The following is a 19280-nucleotide window of genomic DNA, read 5'->3' as shown; positions in this document are numbered from 1 at the left end:
AGATTCTGTACTTTTGGATTCGGTTGAACAATTATAACAGAGTGAAGAGAGAACCTCAGCTTGTTTATGTTTCTAAATCCCCGGTCCAGAGTGCAGTTAAGATAACTATTATGAAATGGTGGAAAATATTACAACAAGATACAGTGACCAAAGGTTCATTTTGCCGAATTCCTATTTGTGCTTATAAATTGTCTATAAATTATAAAGGCATTTTAGTGACGGCACAACAACCTCCTTTATTTTGGTCATCTTTGGATATAGACAAACAAAGGATACTTTTTCCAAGATGAGCAGTGTGAACTGTCCTTCAATCATTTAAGGACCTATTGTTTATCATCCTTATAATGGCTCTACACGATTCAACTGTATAATTTTGTAACTTGTGAAACCTTATGTATGATCTATTGTATACGATGCCCTTGTGGGTTATATTATGTGGGGCAAACTTTGTGAAAAGCACAAGTAAGATGGAATGAACATAGATCAAGTGTTAGGACTAGGAACAACAAATCTCCTGTGATACATTATTTCTTGACCTGACAGCACACCGTGGCATAAATGCAGTTCCAGATTTTAAATGTATTGTGATGACTCCGATGGATTCATCACTAATCCCCCTGCGGTAACCCCCTCCCATGTGGCCAGATGACCGCAGCTGCTACGTGGTCCTGGCTGTGGCTATATAAGGGATGATCGCATGAAGGGAGGCAGCTCTGGGGATTTGCCATGGCTCCGTCGGGTAATACATCGTATCCCCGATTTTACCTTGAAAATAACCTCCCCTATATCTGAGGCCCTCATGGCCTATTGTCATGCCTCTGCTCCTTTCCTCATGAAGAACAGGGAACCACCTTCATATAAAATCTATAAACCAACTATGCCAACCTGATGGAATCACCTGTGACAACTACATTTATCCATCAAAACCTTTTTATACTTATTCAAGGTCCATAAATCAATTGTCACTAATGGACTACGGTTCCCATAATCCTCGAAATACTGGGATGAAGAAGAGAGAATGGAGCAAAATAGATCACAAGCTCGACATCTGCAGACCACGAGAGAGAGAGAATCAACACCAACAAAGACTGGTGAGTTCACGCAGAAGCAGAGGGGACACTGAAGCGTTCTGGTGATCACACAGTGTGCAAACATATGAAAAGCAATTTACAAAGACACAATATGGACATATTGAAAATGGGGGAATTTACCTTGCAACTAACCCCTCTCCGAATTTCTGTGTGTGTGCAGTGCAAACATTTAAAGAACAGTGAGAGGATTACATATCACAGGGATACGGTATCCAACCTTATATTTGAGGTCTTGTGGGAGTGGGCAAAGGCTCCAAGTGTGTGAAAACGGAATTCATGGCAGGAGTGCAAACCAGGCCATTCAAGTGTGTGTAAACAGAAGTTGTGGCACAAGAGTAAACGAGGAAATTTCAAGTGTGTGTCAAATATCCTTGCAGGAGAGTGTAGCAGGCAATTGGAAAGAATTGTATTAAACAAGAAACCAATATTGTACATTCAAACCATTATTTTGTCTACAAGGGTGGTAGTTGGCTTAGCGAGGCCCAAATAAATATTGTGTGGAAAAAGCCGCAAGGAGCAACGAAGAATCCAGGGTAAGGCCACTACCCTGGAAACAAGAACCTTCTTCTCTTAGGAACTTTTGTTTGAATCATTTATTCTTTATGAACACTTTTTTTCTGAAACCTACAGCATAAAGACATTTCCCTTTTGACCTTTTAGTAATGTTTGTACTTTGAGGGTCAGAATAGGATGCTTTTGACACATAACAGTTTTCTTTTACATCCGGACATAGAGTGATCCTTAGTTTTTGGTTTAGGTAGGGAAATTACTCTTAGAGCAGGGTCAGAGGGGCCTTTTCCCAAACCCTTTTCATTTAATAAAAGTATTTAACTAAAAACATGGCAATCCTGTGTCTGAATTTAATTTCTTACTCCTCACATATGGTGTTAGAGGTGGGATCGAGCTCAGTTGACACAAACTGGGGAACCCTTAGGTTTGACTAACTCAGCACTAGAGCTTCGGATCTATCAATAGCTACAGAGCATTCCATTGCATTTGATTTGTCTGGTAAAAGGGGATAATTGATACTACCCAGAGATCGAGCTTTAATACCTACTGATTTGTTCCTTATATCCCCCACCCGGAATTTATGTTAGACTCGCCTCTAAGTCAGGACTGGCTTGGCGATATGGTTTAGACCTCCAAGCAGGCGTTATAGACCCTGATCATAGAGGTGACAATAAAGAGTTGGTACAAAACAGAGAGAAGGAGGAATATCAAGTAAGGGCAGGAAAGAGAATGGCTCTGGGGATTCTGGAGAGAGCTCTCCTTCCTAAAACCAAGGAAATGTAGTACTCTGTTAAAAATGAGCGAGGAAGTAAAGGCTTTGGAGAGGCAGCCATAGACTTCTCCTCTACATCCATGGCACTTTTTTCTGACCTCCAAGGTTAAAGACATTTCCCTTTTCACCTTTTTAGTATAGTTTGTAGTTTTGGGATCAGAACAGAACATTTCTGACACAGGACAGTTTTGTTTTGAGATCCTGGCACAGACCGATCCTTTGTTTCAGAGAGGAAAATGCCTCTTAGAGCAGGGTCAGAGAGGACTTTTCCCAACCCCTTTTCATTTAGTAAAAGACTTTAACCAAAAACATGGCAAACCTGTGTCCGACTTTCATTTCTGACTCCTCACAGTATTGAGACCTAATATTTGTGCAGCGACATTGGTAAAAATAATTATCACAGAGAAATTATCTGGAACACCTTAAATCTCTAGTGTAGTTCTGAAAGGAATGAATGACGAGTTTTATTATTCCATTTTTTTTGTTAAAAGAAGAGCTATTTTTATCTATGTGGGAATGGTATTGAGATTACGTTGGTACACTAAGAGTGGAGTTTTCTCCTTTGATTGTTCAGGAACTGTTTACAAGTGTGTTTACTGTTTTAGAAGGTATCTATTTGATTGGTTATTGGATCTACTACTTATTTCAATCTATCATATTAGGAGACTTTTTTATAGTTGGATGACGGAGTGTAGTTGATATTTTTGAATTTTTGAAGATGTTTTTATTGCTACATATTAGTTATCATGGACTTGAATGTTCTATGTTGAGTTTATTTTAATTTTTATTCTGTCTGTCTTATTATTGCTTTAATTTTTAGTGTTGTTTTGTATCGTCATTTAATACGTTAATAAAGATTGGTTCTTTTGGTTTCTGAATTTAGTAGTTAGTTGCACATTATTTAGCTGGAGTAAATTGTGGGTTCATCTATACCATACCTAGAGGTTTATTTTGTCTTTGCACAATATGGCCCCGTGGCTTTTGTAGTTAAGGTGGGTTTTGCATGTCATCGGATGTTATGTAATGCATACTTGAATTGGTGTATTGTTTGCCTTTGGTGACTTACTTGTAGTGATTGCCTAATTTTTGTCACTGAATTTCCAACTGTATTTTGTTTTTTATAGTAGAATGTGAGCATGTGGTTTATAAGCATTTACGTAAGCTATTCAGGATCGAACATGGCTACAAGAGGAATGGCAAGTCTTTCATTGCTTTCATTAATAGCTCCATTGACATGTGCTATTCACATAGACATGCTTTTTTGCACCCACACACTACCGGAGTGTTCGCTATCGACGCTGTCCATGAAGATACCTGTTTTTCCGTGTATTTCTTTATTTGTATTACTTACATACCCTTTCGGGAACAGATCTCTTATTTGATTTAGGTACAATTATTTTAGCTAAGGTTGCTTGGTTTTCCTTGCAACGTTCATCTAGAGGGATTGGATGCTGCATAAGTAATGTCCTACAGTTGCAGATTGAATTGTTGGGGGCAAACACCATGTACGGGCTAAGCTCAAGCACAGTTTATGTTTTGTCTCTATTAATTTTTTTCTTTGAGACTATTGAGAAATAGTTTTTCATTATTTTTGTTTTTATTTATTTATTTATACAGGGAGTGACAATGCTATTTTGATTACAAAAGCATGTACAATAGATCAGATTTGAGGGGAACCTCTCATTAGGTTTATTACCTAATGAAAGGGCAGTGTGAAGTATATCGTGATCTCTATAGTCAGTATAATTGTGTGAACAGGGTGCAGGTGAGCTTGTTGTTTAGTATTTTTGGTTAGTGATGTCTTGTTGGGAACTTTTATGCATTGTATAGTATGTTACCATTATTTAATTGCATATTTTGACTGGTATGTATATCTTTAGATTGGTTTATTTAATTCATATTTGTACACATTAGTAACCTCAACACCATTATCTGAATTGATTAGTTAGCTTGAAGGATCTGTTGTCTGATTCTCCCAGAGTTTTGCAGCAGTGAAATGTTAGCTATTAACATTGCGGATACTAATAATTAGTTGTATTTTGCAGTATTTGTTTTATATTTATTGAATGTGGCAGTATAGCACTTTTGTTTTTTTATACTTTCCTCATGATGGAAGTCTTTTAATGTCTACTGTGGATATGTGGTCTTGAGAAAGGACTTGGGGTCCGAAACACATCGAGTAATTAACAATAGCTTTGCTGGAAATATTGTTCAATGGAACAGAATTAGCAAGCTTGGAAGATTTACAAAATTAGATCTTGATTGAATAAAGATTGTATGAGAATTGTATGAATATTTATAGTTTTTATTAACCCTACATAGGTGTGCAGATGCTCAGTGGGTATTTTGGCAGAAAGAAAAGCTATAGGGTTTACTTTATACCAACAAGCCTGATCAATGTTCAAACAGGCAACTACTTATTTTTTTTGCCCTACAAGTTAATGCAAACTGGGAACTGTGACGAATCTCATGATGACATCCCTGCTCCCTGAGGGGGAGACCTTTTACAAGAAGCCAGGGAGGTCAGGCTGCTACCCAATAGTCTGCCTGAGGGTGGTACACAACAGGTGGATACCATGGGGAGTGATTCCCCCTCTGGGATACAGGGAGGACATCGGGAGCCTTCACAGTATAGCACACCTTCACCCACCTTTCTGACTCTTCTTCTTTGTCGTCCCTGATCCTATAGGTCCTCTATGTAGAAAATGCAACGGATCAAAAATGCAGCAGCAAGACTACTCCTTAAACTATCCAGAAGAGATCGCATCACTCCAGCCCTAAAAACCCTACACTGGCTCCCAGTTAAACATCGCATCACCTTCAAAACAATGTGCACAACGCACAGGGCAATCAGTGGACAAGGAGCAGAATTCCTACAAAAGAAAATAACAGTCTACAAACCAGCGAGACCCCTCCGATCGAGCAACGAAATCCGCCTAGAACTCAAACCATACCTCAAGAAAAAACTTGGAGGCACCTCCTTCTACCACTTAGCCGCAAAAACCTGGAACAACATCCCAAAGGAAATAAGAAACACTGAAGATCACCTAAAATTCAGGAAATCACTAAAAACTGCTCTACAACACCACAGACTAAACCTGAAAAACGAAACTGGTAAAAAGGATAACTAAACCGAAAAGACACAGACATCCCTGACCGGGGAGAGTAAAACCCACGGCAGCTGGATGGGTGACATCGGATAGACAGGGACACAGGCGGCACACACGGAGACTGAGTCAACTAACCCAGATAATCCCACCAACTCTTTCGCCCACCCCGTAATTTAATTACCGCCAGGTACCACGTTGGTGTGGAATTATCGAGACATTGACAATCCCCCCACGACCTGAGAGGTTGTCATTAGCAGATACACTGGCCACTAGAGTCTAAATGGAGGATAAGGGGAGCCATGAGAGAGCATGTTAGAGGTGGGAGCCAGAGGAGTAAGGAACCTGTAGGCCAGTCAGACCCAGATCAGGACAGAGCCGCAACAAGGGAGACTACGCAAGCCAAGCGCTTCAATTCAGGATAGAGATGCAAACTAACCAACCCTACTAACAACTTCCCTTTCTGCATACACCTCTCAAACTCCAAACCAAACACAACCAAAACCTACAGCACAACAAACCGCACAAACTTCACTACATTGCAACAACAAAACAAAAACATACATAGCCTTGCACAACAGTACACGACGACTACCGGCCGCAAACACCCCAGGCCCAGCCAACGGACCCACCGGGCTGAGGCCGCCAACAGCACATCACTGCTCTTTTGCATTTTTCCTGCTTCCGCCCACTAACGCAACCCCCCTCTCCCTTTTCAGAGCCGCCAGAGCGCCAAGGGACCACTATGGTGGTGATAGTGCGCGGTACAAATGTCCTTTAACATTAACATTAACATGTATTTCTGTTATAACAGTTGTATTACTACCGGGACCAAGAAGATTAGGGCAGACTCCACTGAGCTGCCTCTTCAAAGTACTGAGATATGAAAGATTAGGACCAAATCAACTGAGTCATCCCCTCAAGGTACTGTGACAAAGAAGACACACACATGGTCTAGTTATCCAGTCACAAGTAGCTAGAAAATGGAAGAGGAACTAACATTGTTGTCAGTCCCTCCTCAGAGGCACCACGAGCAGAGGTCCTTGACCGCATCAGGGAGGGCTGAGACTACGGCTGCTAACCGGGATGGAACAGGGAGAGATCCAGAGTCCCGACCTGCTTTGCCAAAGTGCGACATGACCAGAACAAGCAGGACTGAAGGCCCGGATGCAGGAGAGCGCAGCCTGAGAAAGGCCTGGGGAAGGGAGAAATCCCCCCAAACACAGTGAACTATAAAGGGAAAGGACCGGGGAATGGTGACATCCCCTAAACCACAGTAGACTGTCAAGAGAAGCCTGAGAAAGGCCTGAAAAAGGGAGAGATTCCCCCTACTTTGCAAACCACACCATCCAGAAAAAGAGAGTTATACTTCTGTACCCTGAGGAGACTAATACATTTTAGGTTTGTTATAAGTGTAAGGGTTAGAAGTAGGATTTTGATACAGAATGGTGGGCTTTTTAGCTACAGGCATTCTGACCTTTCCTTAGTTTTATTTGAGTCAGAGACACCCCTCTTAGAGTTAGGGTTAGAGAGGTTTCATTCTTTCTTGTTGGTACAAAATAAAGGTATTTTCCCAAATGCACACCTCCTATGGGTGGGTCTCGTCCTTTTACACCTTCACAGAACATAAGAAATCTTACAGAAACAATACACCACCATAATCTGCACAAGATCCTCTCCAGGTCCAGCATATCCAATAACCACTCATCACATCAGGCTTACCTGCAATCACATACTCGACATTCAGATTGCAGGGATTCATTTCAAAGGTGCATCTTGTGCTGGTTGTTGTGAAATTCATTATCCGAATTCTCTCTCCACCTTTGAATACCTGTGAGAAGACATTGACAGTAACAGAAGTTTTAAATCTTTAATTTTTATTTTTGGGCCACCAATTTTCCAATCTTGCAATGACAGGGAATTCTGGATAGATAGCATTTAACCATGCAACCAATTTTATCACTAATACATATATTAAGGCCCTTGTCAATGACATTTGTAATATCAGGCGAAGTGCGATGCACCCTTTGCTGTGATGAAATTCCCTTTGTCTCAGTGTCTTCGAAGAAATATTATTTTCTCTCTGATCTGTAAAGTAAAAGTGCATATCCACTCTATCCATGGTTGCTGTTAGATGCAAACACCACTGCCCATGCTCAATGTTTGTCTAAACACATGGCGGCTCCTTTTCTGCACTGCATACCGAACAATGCAATGCGTAAAAGTCTTGCGTAAAGTTTTTATGCATCGCATTTCCGGTAAACCCCATTTTTATCAATTTGTATTGCGCAGAGGAGGGGCGGAATGCAGTTTGCGTTTCTGCCACTGCCTTCCTTTCCATAACACAAATACTCCAGCATTTGTGCCTGCATCCATTTTTATGTGGACACAAATGCTGGGGATCCCTATGGCCTGCAGGCCTTTTGTACCAGCAAGCAGGCAAACGCCATAGGGATCCAATGTAAACGCTGTCTGCCATGCCATGGGGGTAGAGAGAGTGGGGTTAGGATGGGGAAAAGAGAGTGGAGGTAGGCCGGGCCATCTTAAGGAGTCTTGGGGCCCGGGGCACAGACTCCTTTGGGGCCCACCTCTGAACCAAAGAAATTACAGGATAAAAAATCCCTTGTCACCACCCCCACATCGCGATCAAAACCCCCAGCTTGATATTTTGTCCTGCGGCAGTGAAAATATGCATGGGGCTCCCTACCAGTCCCCCTTACCCTCTTCAGACTGGCTGGATTCAGATAATAAACAAATAGCATTTGAAGGGAAATATTTTCAGTTCAGGGTAGTTGTGTTCAAGCATAGGCACATGAACATTTTTAGAAATAGCAGCCACGAGAAGGGTGTAGTTCAAAGGCAGGGCACAGATAAGTAGCTGTATGAAAAGTGCCCAACCATGTAGATAGATTGCGTAGATTGTGGATATAAATTAGAAGCTATGGTTTTCAAGAAGTTTTGCTATTAGTCCGCAAAGAACAAATGCCTTTCTGGTGTGCAATATATCAATGATCACGAGTATTATATACAATTTAAAACTGTAGCCAGTAAAACCAGGAGTGAGACTTTTTTTGAAGAGCATACCCTTAGAACAAAAGGCTCTTAGACTGTACTCCCGATTCTCGGCTAGGTGTAAATTGCCGAAAATGTAGGATTATGTTTTACCGACATGTTCGGTAAATAACACCTATTATAATGGTCGCGGATTTCACTGATGGAGCACACAGTGCACCAGCTCAGGAACCTTTGTGCCTGTTGCCAGCATTGAAACCAACCTGGCAATCACCAGTTCCGTAAACAGGTCGTTTGCATGTGGATTCTGGTGTTACTGCTCCTCATTAGTGACAGTGTAAAAATGTCAGACACATACACTACCTCCTTTTGTGCTGGTCCACTTATTGCACTTTCACTATTGCGGAGGAGTGTGACCAGCGAAAAAGAGGCAAGGTCACCCACCTCCTTCCCAGTCACAACCTACCTTACACATCTAACTAGACATGTGCTTTTGCCCAGGGGTAAGCCAACAGAATAAGTGCTTCTGAACAAAAACAAAAACTCTCACAAGTACGCCTGATCCTAATTGTGCCGGTTTAAGTAGATATTTTACAAATATTTGAAAATAACTCTGCAACATTCCTATAATAACTGGATTATTGTTTTCTGGGGTGCTGGGGGAGAGGTTGGTGAGGATTGTTCCACAGTGCTATGGAAAGTTTAAAAATAAAGGGGTGAGTTGGGCAGCACTTTTGTTAAATTGCGATGTTGTGCTATTATACGAAACTGCTGAAAATAAAAAAAACAAGCGAAATGAAGATTGTTTATGACACATCAGTATCATCCTCTGCGCCGACGCCAGGATCCGCTGAGAATGACGATAGTACCTGGGCATCATGAAAAGGCGCAATGAAGCATGGTGTTTACCATGTGCACTGTGCCTTGAACAGAATCAAGCCCAGAGAATTTTCAACAGTTTACAGACTGTAAACACAGACAAGTTAGGCAAAACAAGATTAAATGAGTTGCCCAGGATCACGCATGTTTGTTAAGAGGTGAAGCTGAGATTTGAGCCGAATCTGCAATTTCTGTAACTGACCACATTGTTTCCCAGTTTTTTTATCATAGAGCAAGGTGCATTTTTGTGTTTCTCTTTAATTAACTAAAATAATGCCTTATTGTTTTAAGAACTGACTTGGAAAGTATGCAATTCACATTCTTTTGTTTAATTATTTTTTTTTATTTGCATTTGTATTTAGTTTCATACAAAACTTTTTAGCATTTTAGAATATAAAATCCATTGGATCACAACAGCAAGTCTTTCTAATCTCGTCACTACTATTTCACATTTAAGTCTTGATATCTATTCCATGTTTTTTATATTTTGTCAAGAAATGTCACAGTTGCGCACGTTAGCATAAAGTTATTTCCAGATAGTATATGAATCCTTTAAAATTTTCATTAGGTGGTGCAAATATGTCTAATGCCAATGTTCATTCCAATCTTAGCTCTGGACATTCTGACACTTTGTGTTGCAATGATTCAATTTCTTTGTTACAAGCTCGACATAAGTTGTCAGATGTCAGTTTGTCGTGTTTTAAGAAAAGCATCTCTCTAATAGGTAACAAGTTTAAGTGCAATCGTAGGAACTGGTCTCGATGATATTTGGAAGGAAATTGACGCAAATAATTTGCTGGACGAACATCTCCAGATGTTAATAAGGAGGATTTTAAGTTAGAACGAGTCTGAATCATTGCTATCCAGTCACACTGACCTACCTTCTTTTTCATGGCACATGGATTTGAGTATAAAAGTTCAGTGGTCGCACCTACATGCATCAAGTTTTTCAAAATGTTCTCCTCCCAAATTTTTTGTAATCCTTGGTAGGGCGTTGCTGGATGTTCTTTCAAAATTGCATATTGAACACATTTTCAGGTTGAGTCATCTTTCGATAAAGGTTTAAGGATTTCCATAGAACCGTGGCTCTCAGTGATTGAAGGCCTAGCTCATATCTCATATCAGATGATTGCCGCGATAGCTATGTTTTGTGGAAAGTGGTGGACCTTACACCAGAACTTCCCTTCCAGCTGGTTCAAATCTTAATGTTAATGTTTAAACCTGCTTCGCTACCAAACATGATCACTGGTATGACTTTTTGGCAGTAGAATTTGATCACTGGCAGAAATGGTAATTTCCCATATTCACGATGGAGCTTGGAACCTTGAAGAGCAAGGTTCATCATTTTTGCGTATAGATCTCAGATCCATTTGTGCTCTCTGATTGATGTGTTAAATATGATACCCAAATAACAAATGGCTTGTGTTCGTTCAAGACTTTCTCCTGAGGTTGACCATTTGAAATTCTTCTCACGTTTTCCTAGCTGGCATCCGAGGACGATGATTTTTGTTTTCTTGCCATTAATCTCCATGTTATTTACACCTAGTTATTGGACTAATTTAGCAATTAGTCCTTGTAGCCCAATTTGCATTACATCCATTAATACTATGTTGTCCGTGTATGTTGCCCAGCTTACATAATATCCGTTAAGCTTTGGTGGAAAACAATTACATTCTGACAATGAATCTGGCATGACAGCAATGTATAGTATAAACAATAAGGCTGCCAACAGACATCCTTGTTTGATGCCTCGGTCGGTCATGATTTCCTTTGATAAGTCCCCTTTGGCATTCAATCGAATTTTAATTGATGTATTTGTGTGGAGTTGAATTATCATTTGAAGCAAGTCCGCTGGGCACCTCCATTTTGACAGTTGGTTCCATAGAAGAGACCGATTGACACTGCTGAAGGCTTGTCGTAAGTCTATGAATGGCAGAAACAGGGGCTTTTTGTGGGCGAGGGCCTCCAATTTTAAGAAGTTTAGCAGTGTCAGATTTAGTTCGGCTCCAACGGCACGCGTGAAGCCCGTCTGTCGTTCGTCGATCTTCTTTCTGTCAGTTGCCCATTTCGATAGTTTTTTTGTAACAGGCCGGCAAACATTTTGCCAATTACATTCAATAAGGCAATCGGCCGGTAGTTGGCCAAGTCAGCTCGATCCCCTTTTTTGTATATGGGCATAACCACCGCCGATTGCCATGTAGAAGAAATTTGCCTTTCAGTCATTATCATTTGAAATGATTGTTCGATAAGGTCGCCCACAGAGTGATGTTTTTCTTTAGTGTCAATTTGGTCAGCCTATCGGGACCAGGAGCCCCTGAGTTTTTCAGTTTTCAGATCAATTCCTCGAGCTCTGTTGAGCTGTATGCAAGGTCCCATGGAATTGATTTATCGATATACTGTCTTACATCATGAACTGGGTTAGATTTGAAGACTTTCATGAAATGCTGTATCCAAGAGTTTTTCGCTTACACCCGTTGTCATATTAGTTACCATGAAACTTGGACCTGCGTTGATGATGGCCCACGTTTCCGGCTTTTACAGGGTTACAATTAATCGCAACATCTTTTCTGTTTGTTCTTGATCTCTAACATTCTTAAAGGCCGTCAACCAGTTACGATACCAATTTTGTAGTTGCTTTTTAAGTCTTTCTTTTGTAGTTTCTGATTCATGAGATTTCCTAAGGAATTTTAGGTCAGTGCATAGTGTTTGCTTCTTTTCGGCTATTTCTTTGCTGAAGGGATGTTTATACATGTGTTGCCTTGCACTATATCTTTGCTGGTTTGTGGCAACTTGTACCAGAAGTAAAGGTTACTCAACAAATGTTTGGTCCCGTATTTCATTTTCAGATAATTTTTCAGTCAAATCAGCAATTGCCGCTGGTTTTATGGTTATCCGGTTACGGCCTTGATTTAAGTCAATTGGCAGTTTATATTGATCGTTTCTTTGAGTTATCATTGCAGACCAACGTAGATTGACCCTGTCCTGGTCACTATGACGAAGTTTCATGATCTTCAAGGTCTTACTAATTTCTGCTAAATTCCAATATACCCATATGTAGTCTAGCATTTTTGCACACTGATCTCTTCTCCAAGTAGTACCTGCTGGTATGTCTCTGTGGGTTTGATCATTCATCATCACGCAGTTTCTGCTATTTAATTCTGCGGCCCACATCCTTGCATGACTTTTGAGCCATGATTTAGCTCTTGTAGTTGGCCACTCAGAGTAACGAAAGAGTGATTAAGGTCCCCACAGGTTATTATCGAGATATTTTCATAATTCAACATGAAGTCATCAATTAGTAAAGTAACTGATTTTATAAATGTGTTTGTGGCAATTTTCGCTGGATTCCAGTAGACATTCACTACAAGGAGATGTTTATCTGGAAATGGTGATGGTTGTGAAATTTTGATAATAGTGCCTTGAACAAAGGCGTTTGGTTGCAGCATACCGGTCTAGTTCTCATCCATAATTCTTGCAGACAAATTATGGTGTGGTCATCTTTGTTCAATTCATTGTCTTGAAGCAGATGTAAAAATCTGCGAGTGTTCCATGATAGCAATGAGCACTCCTCAACTTGTCTTTTTTTTTTGGCCTATCTGTGGTTTCTCTGTGAGAAGGTATGGCTATCTGTTGTGCGTTGTGCATTAGCTTGGTGATGATGCGTTATCTCTGAGTTCTTGGTTTTAGAGTTTCCAAAAGGATTCTGCAATTGAGTTCTTCGACTTCCATGTCCCATGTTCGAATCCAGTCGATCAGCCACTACCATCTTGGGTGAGTAAACCGCCGAGTTGATGTAATCTCTCAATTTGTAGCCAAAAGTTAGAAGCTCTTCCTTTGCCTTTCTAAGTATTGAAGCAACCAACTTGGAATGGACATGTAGGACAACCCAGACTGAGCGTTTCTCAGACAAGTACTCAACTATCTTGATGTCTTCTGATTCTATGAATCGCAGAGCGGGGACGCAGCTAAACAGCTTTATGTCGTTTCGTGGATTTAGATTAGCGCCATCGTTGTCTTGTAGTATATATTCCAGTTGAATCTTTTTTGTGTCACATATATACACTCATCTCAGGGTTTAGTTACGGATTTAGTCGAGTCTCAGACATTTTTCTCCATCTGGGCTGATGTAAGTTTCGGATTTAGCTTCACTGCTTCTGGACTGTGTTGCTTTAGCATACGAGGTGGCACTTTCTTGTTATTTGACTGTATCTGAACTTATTTTGGCTGGCTTTCGGCAATAGCCAGTTTCCTTGTGTCATCGATCTTTTGCTGACTAACGTCATTTTTTGACAACTGTTACTGAGGCGTTTTTAGTTGATTCGCAGTCTGCTCAAACGTCAACTCTGCTGCAAGCACTAGTCTCAGAGCAGCTTTGTGTGTCTTGATCTTCTATTGGGTATGTAGATAAATTCGCCAAATGTTCAGAAGTGAACGTATCAATGCTTTCTTTGTCTTCAAACCTAGGTTCTTTGCATGCCCAAGTATTAGTGTTAGCTAGTTGCACGGTGCTGTCACTTATCTTTATTGACGTCTAAGGCGGAGCCTTTCGATCTGGGCGTTTAAACATTGCAACTGGTGGTGGAGTTGTTACATTTCTAATGAATGCTCTGGCAGCATTGGACTTTGATTTAACCGCCAGAGCGAGTCTAAACTCAGAGCTTTTGGCGCTGGTAATTTTTTTTTATTTTTCTTATTTCTTCCTGTTTTTTCATTATTTTATTTTTCTGTTGGTTTTGGAGCATTCCTTAATGAGAAAATCCCAAAACTAAAAAAATGTGTGTTTTTCGTCATTATGTCCACAGAGTTCAGGGTTACATACCCTATTGATGCAGCACTCTTTACTATCGAACTAGTTATGCTTTTACCAGAATTACTCAGAGCATCAGTAAATGTGTGCACATCAGCCTTTTTCAATGCACTTTGAAGTGGCGCGTCATTTCTCGTTGCGTTCGCGGAAGGAACTTTTCTCGCTGCTTTCTTTACCAAGGATGCCGCCTGTTTCTTCGGTACTTCCCTGGTTGCTATTGGGAGACCGGAAGGCAAACTGATCAATGCAGCGAATGCTGGTACTGTGTATACTGCGTTGCACAAACAGGACTTTGAGCAAGGAGAAGGTAGTGGTTGCAAACGTTGGTGACGCATCCACTTTGTTGATTCAAGAACTGCTTCCATTAGATAATTGTTTTGGGCTAACTCGTTCCTGGTAATATCACTTAAACAGTTTGGCCATTTGGCGGAAGTTTCAGCTTCGTGGTCTAATCGAATGCTGAAGTGAGATGTCAGTGTCTCTATTGTACTTTTGACTCGTGTAGAGATTCATATAATTTGACAAATGGTATCAGTGCAGTCGAAGACGCAGCCAGCACGTTGTTATAAATTTGGATACCGGCTGCCACAGACAGGTGCTGTTTGTTCTCGATTACTTTCTCCACCTTTTTCGGGGGACTAATATTACTTTTCCTCAGTGTGTTACCACTTTAAGAGTCAAGGTTTTCTTTCATACTCGTTGTTTCATGTATATCCTCTGTGGTTTGCGACAGCTTCCGTTGTTTGGAGACTGTTGGAATGAAACAATTAATAGTTTTCTGAGTACTTGTTAACTCAGGTGGGAACCGTTGTAATGCTTTTTCAGCTATTCGGTTGCTAGTCACAGATGGTGAGGCAGGGGCCCCTAAAAAAGGCCCTTGTTTACTAACAGTGCTGTGAACCGTATCTTGACAGTTAGATACAGTGGTCATTGTGTGTGATAACGTGGGCTTGATTTTTAGGAAGTTTGATCTCAACTGTGCCGGGAGTCTAGCCTCTCTTGCAGCGACATCGGTGAAAAGGAATCTGACAATCCCACCTGCAGGGCCGTTTGCTCCAGTGCTGTTATCTGAGCTCAGCTGGTCATGGTTAACACAGGTGCTATTTTCAAGGTTGCAGGATAGTTGATCTTGTCCTGTGTGCATATTTGATATTATTTCAACAGTGCACTGTGTGCATATTTGATATTATTTCAACAGTGCACCTTTTTGGGGTCATTATTTTTAGTTGATTTATAAAGGGTTCCCCTGCAATTTGCCCGATCACTTGGGCTTCTTTATAAGAAGCTAGAAGGGTATTTTTTTTCGATCCATGGAGTTTGTCTTGCAACTGTCAATTGGGCAAATCTCACGCACAGAAGGGCCAGATGGTTCAGTTCTAACCATCTCGTCACAATCTTGAAATTGTGTAATTTGGTATCCTTCCGTGTGTGGAGATCAGACCTCTTTGTTTTCAATCGACGAACGCTGGTCAGATGGTTTATCCGATGGAATCATTTCGACAAAAGAGAGCTTTGCACACGCCGACTAGGTCATATATTTGCCAGATTAAAGCAGTTCGGTATCAGTTGGTTCCGTCGTGATGCCTTCTCTCGTCTATTGGTAAATCGAGTCCCATCTGAAAGGGGTTATCTCACTCTCTAAAACACATGATCAGGGGAGTTGCTAGGTCTGCAAAAGATCCGGCGCTAAGCTAATGTCCAGGCTGTCAGGACTCGGGGCTACCTAGTCTTTTGGCTGTAGCTCCTGAGCTTCTATCCGGGGCTACAGCCAAAAGATCCGGGGCTATAGCCCCCTCAGCCCCCCCTAGCAACGCCCCTGCACATGATATTTTCAAATTCATTGGGACGTTTTTCGATAGCCGGGCTGCGAGTATGGAAGTCCTCCTGACTCGTAGATGTTATTCGCAGCACTTTTGTTAAGGACTGTACAACGGCACTCTTGCCTTCACAGCATTTTTGTTTCAACGGTCTAGTTGACGGCAGCTGTAACAGTGTTTTAGACGCTAGGCTGTTGTCACTATATGCCGCGCTAAGCATCGCGTTAATGCTCTCACCTTCAACACTTTCATCGTATCCTACTGTTGCCGATGTTCCTGTAGGCGCAGGCGTCTTCCGTTGTTGCAGCTGTTGTTGATGGAGCTTTTGTCGAGTTAACGGACCGGCTTCACTTGGTTCTGCATTCTTAGTTGAGAATCCATTCTGAAGGCTCTTTGTGTCTTTCATTTCGGCTGCAGATGCCGATGTTGTAAAGGGAACCTGGGTAATGCTCAGTTAGAGGGGGGCTCTTTTCCTTGCTCCCCTTCAACCCCAAGACTCTGCTACGACTCTGTGTCCGCTCCGCGGATTGCCGGATATTTTAAGCAGAGCAGTAGAGTTTGGGTAGCAAACAGTGTCCAACAATCACGGCAACAGCAGACCCAAAGACTCTCCTACGACTCCGCCGTTCACATTATAACCCAATATGAAGAATTTAAGGCAAAAGGACAATGATTCTAGCTTCATTTTCCACTATCTCCCAGGCGAGTATATTAGCACCACAATATTAATTGATATGAGCTTTAACGGCTCCATCTGAGATTTTCAATTTTTGAAGATTGGGTGGGTGGAGAAGAGAGAGTGGGGGTAGTGTGGGTGGGGTACAGAGAGTGGGTGAAGAGTGGGGTAGAGAGACGGAGCAGGATGGATGATTGGGGAAAGAGAGAGTCTAGGTATGGTGGGTGTTTGGGGGTAGAGAGTGGGGGTTGTGTGGTGGAGGTAGGGTGGGTGGAGGTAAAGAGTGAAGGTACGGTCGATGGGTGGGGTAGAGAGAGTGGATGTAGGGTGGGAGAGGAGGGAATGGGGGTTGGGTGGGATAGAGAGGATGTGGAAGTCTCTCTCTCTCTCTCTCTCTCTCTCTTTCTCTCTTTCTCTCTCTTTTCCCCCGTCAGAGAGAAGCCAATACACTGAATGGGTATGAAGATTGAACTCGGTTTATCGTCCTTATATGTGTGCCGGCAGTCTAGAACGTGACGGAGCACTGCGCAGAGGCCCACAAAGAGATATGCAATGCATTACAATCATGAGAAATGAATGTCATCAGTGGAAACATACCCGTCTGTCCATATTTCCCTGTGGATGTAACCGTTCGATCACACCTTTGTAGGTGTTGGGCGCAGGAGATGGCAGTTCACAGAAAGTTAAGGGGCTCATTTCAAACAAATGTCAAAGGTCATGGTCAGTTTGGCGAAACATCTGCAAACCACAAGGTGTGTCCAAGATTCTCAAAGTGCTTACTATGCAAGCGTGCCGGAAACTATTCTTGTAACATAATGAACATTTATGAAACACTTTGTATAATACATAGCAAACTATGTACTCCTAAATATGTATTTAAAATGCCTGAATTGTTTTCCGGATCATAATGCATTACATTTTAAGGATACATTGAAAAAGAAGAAAAAACCATGCCAAACTGTAGATGGTGTAGAATTCTCCTGTTCTGCACTATTCTGGTGGAATGATCAGATTATCTTGTGTCTGGTTGGTTGATTGGTAAGGGTGAGGTCAAAAAAGGATGTGGTTCTTCATGGCATCTGAGTACAACTGTGACATACCACCAGCTGGTTTTAAGGCTTGTACCTGATATTCTGAGAAAGAAGGGGCACAGTACAGAAAACACTTGGTTCCGAGTGAAATCCAAATTGACCCAGATTTTCTGTAGCAGGAAAAAGGGTGGGTGTGGACACGAAAAGCCAGCCCTTATGCATTATCACACTTTGACTGTGTGGTGAGATGGGCGGTAATGTATTTCATTTCCCTAATTATCGGTCAGCCATGAGTGCTACCATTTAACGTACATGCCACTCAAACCACTAAAGACGATGTGAACGGGGACGTCCATATTAATTGTACATCTTTCCTAGTACCGGACATGTCTTTTAGAAGCCTCTGTGCTGGTTGCTTACGTCCAGATTCAATTGAATTCTCCAAAACGTGAACTCCCAGAATGCACTCGTTTTTAAACTGTGTGCAAAGAACTGAAACGTGTACTGGGTCCCCGGTGGCCTGCCTTCATCTTGTCATTTTATAAGGAGCGGTGATTGGCTGCACATTTCTCAAGTCTGTTGCGATTCTTTCTGAATTATGTATTGCAAGAAAATATATCGCATAGCAATCAATTGCTTTGCTCAGTTCCCTGTAACCATAACGTATAACTATGCCCCTCCACCCCCAGCGCACAACACACACTACAATCCACAGAAGTGTAATGGTTCTTATGTCCGGTTCCTGATTATGCCCCCTTGCCCACACTTCTACGCCCAGGTGGCGTCGTCTCGTTTGAGTGGGGTTAGTCTGCACTGTTAGTAGTGCGTGACCCGGTCGCCTCTGGGAGGCATTGCTCAGGTGCCCTAATGGTGGCGTCATGCCCCACAATGCACAGCGCCACCGGACTGGGGTTTCCTTCGCCTCCATTATGCATCAGTGCAGAGAAGATCCAGCAGCAACAGCATGAGCAGAATCAGCCCCTGCATACACACATCAGCAATCACTGCATATGGGAATGGGAGCTCGGGATGAAAGGTCCATGATTCTTAACTCAATGATCGCAGCATACATTACAGCTCTGCAAATGAGTGGCGGGATTTTTCAGCCCAAATCACATTTAAAGAAAAACACTTGACGTTTCGTTTAGCCCTAATTCCAAATTGGCATTTGTGCCTGCTGTGTGTGTATATGTGTAATGCCAGTTCAGTGGTGCTTCTGCCATTTCATCCTGTAAGCATCACCCGGTTGCCATGCCAACTCGAGAGACTGCTTCTGAAATCCCCTTTCTCTCTAGTACTTCCAGTACCAATGTTTTGGCATTAGGTGGTGATAGCGCACCACTAAATAGGCCAAAACCAAAAATTGCTCCTAACTCTCGTAATTTCCTTTACATGGTCTTGCATCAACTACCACACCATTTGGAAAGACATCTACAGAAAAGGATAATAATTATCAGCAAGAAGCAAACAATACGTAGTGCAGTGGTGTGTTGTGCAATACTATATATTGTAGATGGTGAGGGTGCTGTACTATTTTTTTCTGCATTTGAACAGTATGAGAATTCCAATATCTTCTGT

At 41.7% G+C, this 19280-nt stretch overlaps 1 protein-coding gene across 1 annotated transcript in view; it reads right to left on the bottom strand.

Annotated features, from left to right (window-relative positions):
* The window catches only part of LOC138569453 (metalloproteinase inhibitor 1-like), a 385026-nt gene that overhangs the window by 149171 nt on the left and 216575 nt on the right, over positions 1–19280 (bottom strand). Inside the window, exon 4 of the mRNA XM_069647433.1 lies at positions 7203–7311. Coding sequence (XP_069503534.1) covers positions 7203–7311 — 109 coding nt within the window. The remainder of the gene's footprint in view (positions 1–7202; positions 7312–19280) is intronic.

Source organism: Ambystoma mexicanum, chromosome 2q (assembly GCF_040938575.1).
Source record: "Ambystoma mexicanum isolate Mex_15411 chromosome 2q, UKY_AmexF1_1, whole genome shotgun sequence".
NCBI lineage: Eukaryota > Metazoa > Chordata > Amphibia > Caudata > Ambystomatidae > Ambystoma > Ambystoma mexicanum.
Note: the sequence above shows the minus strand (reverse complement) of the source record. Positions and strands in the feature narration are given on the sequence as shown.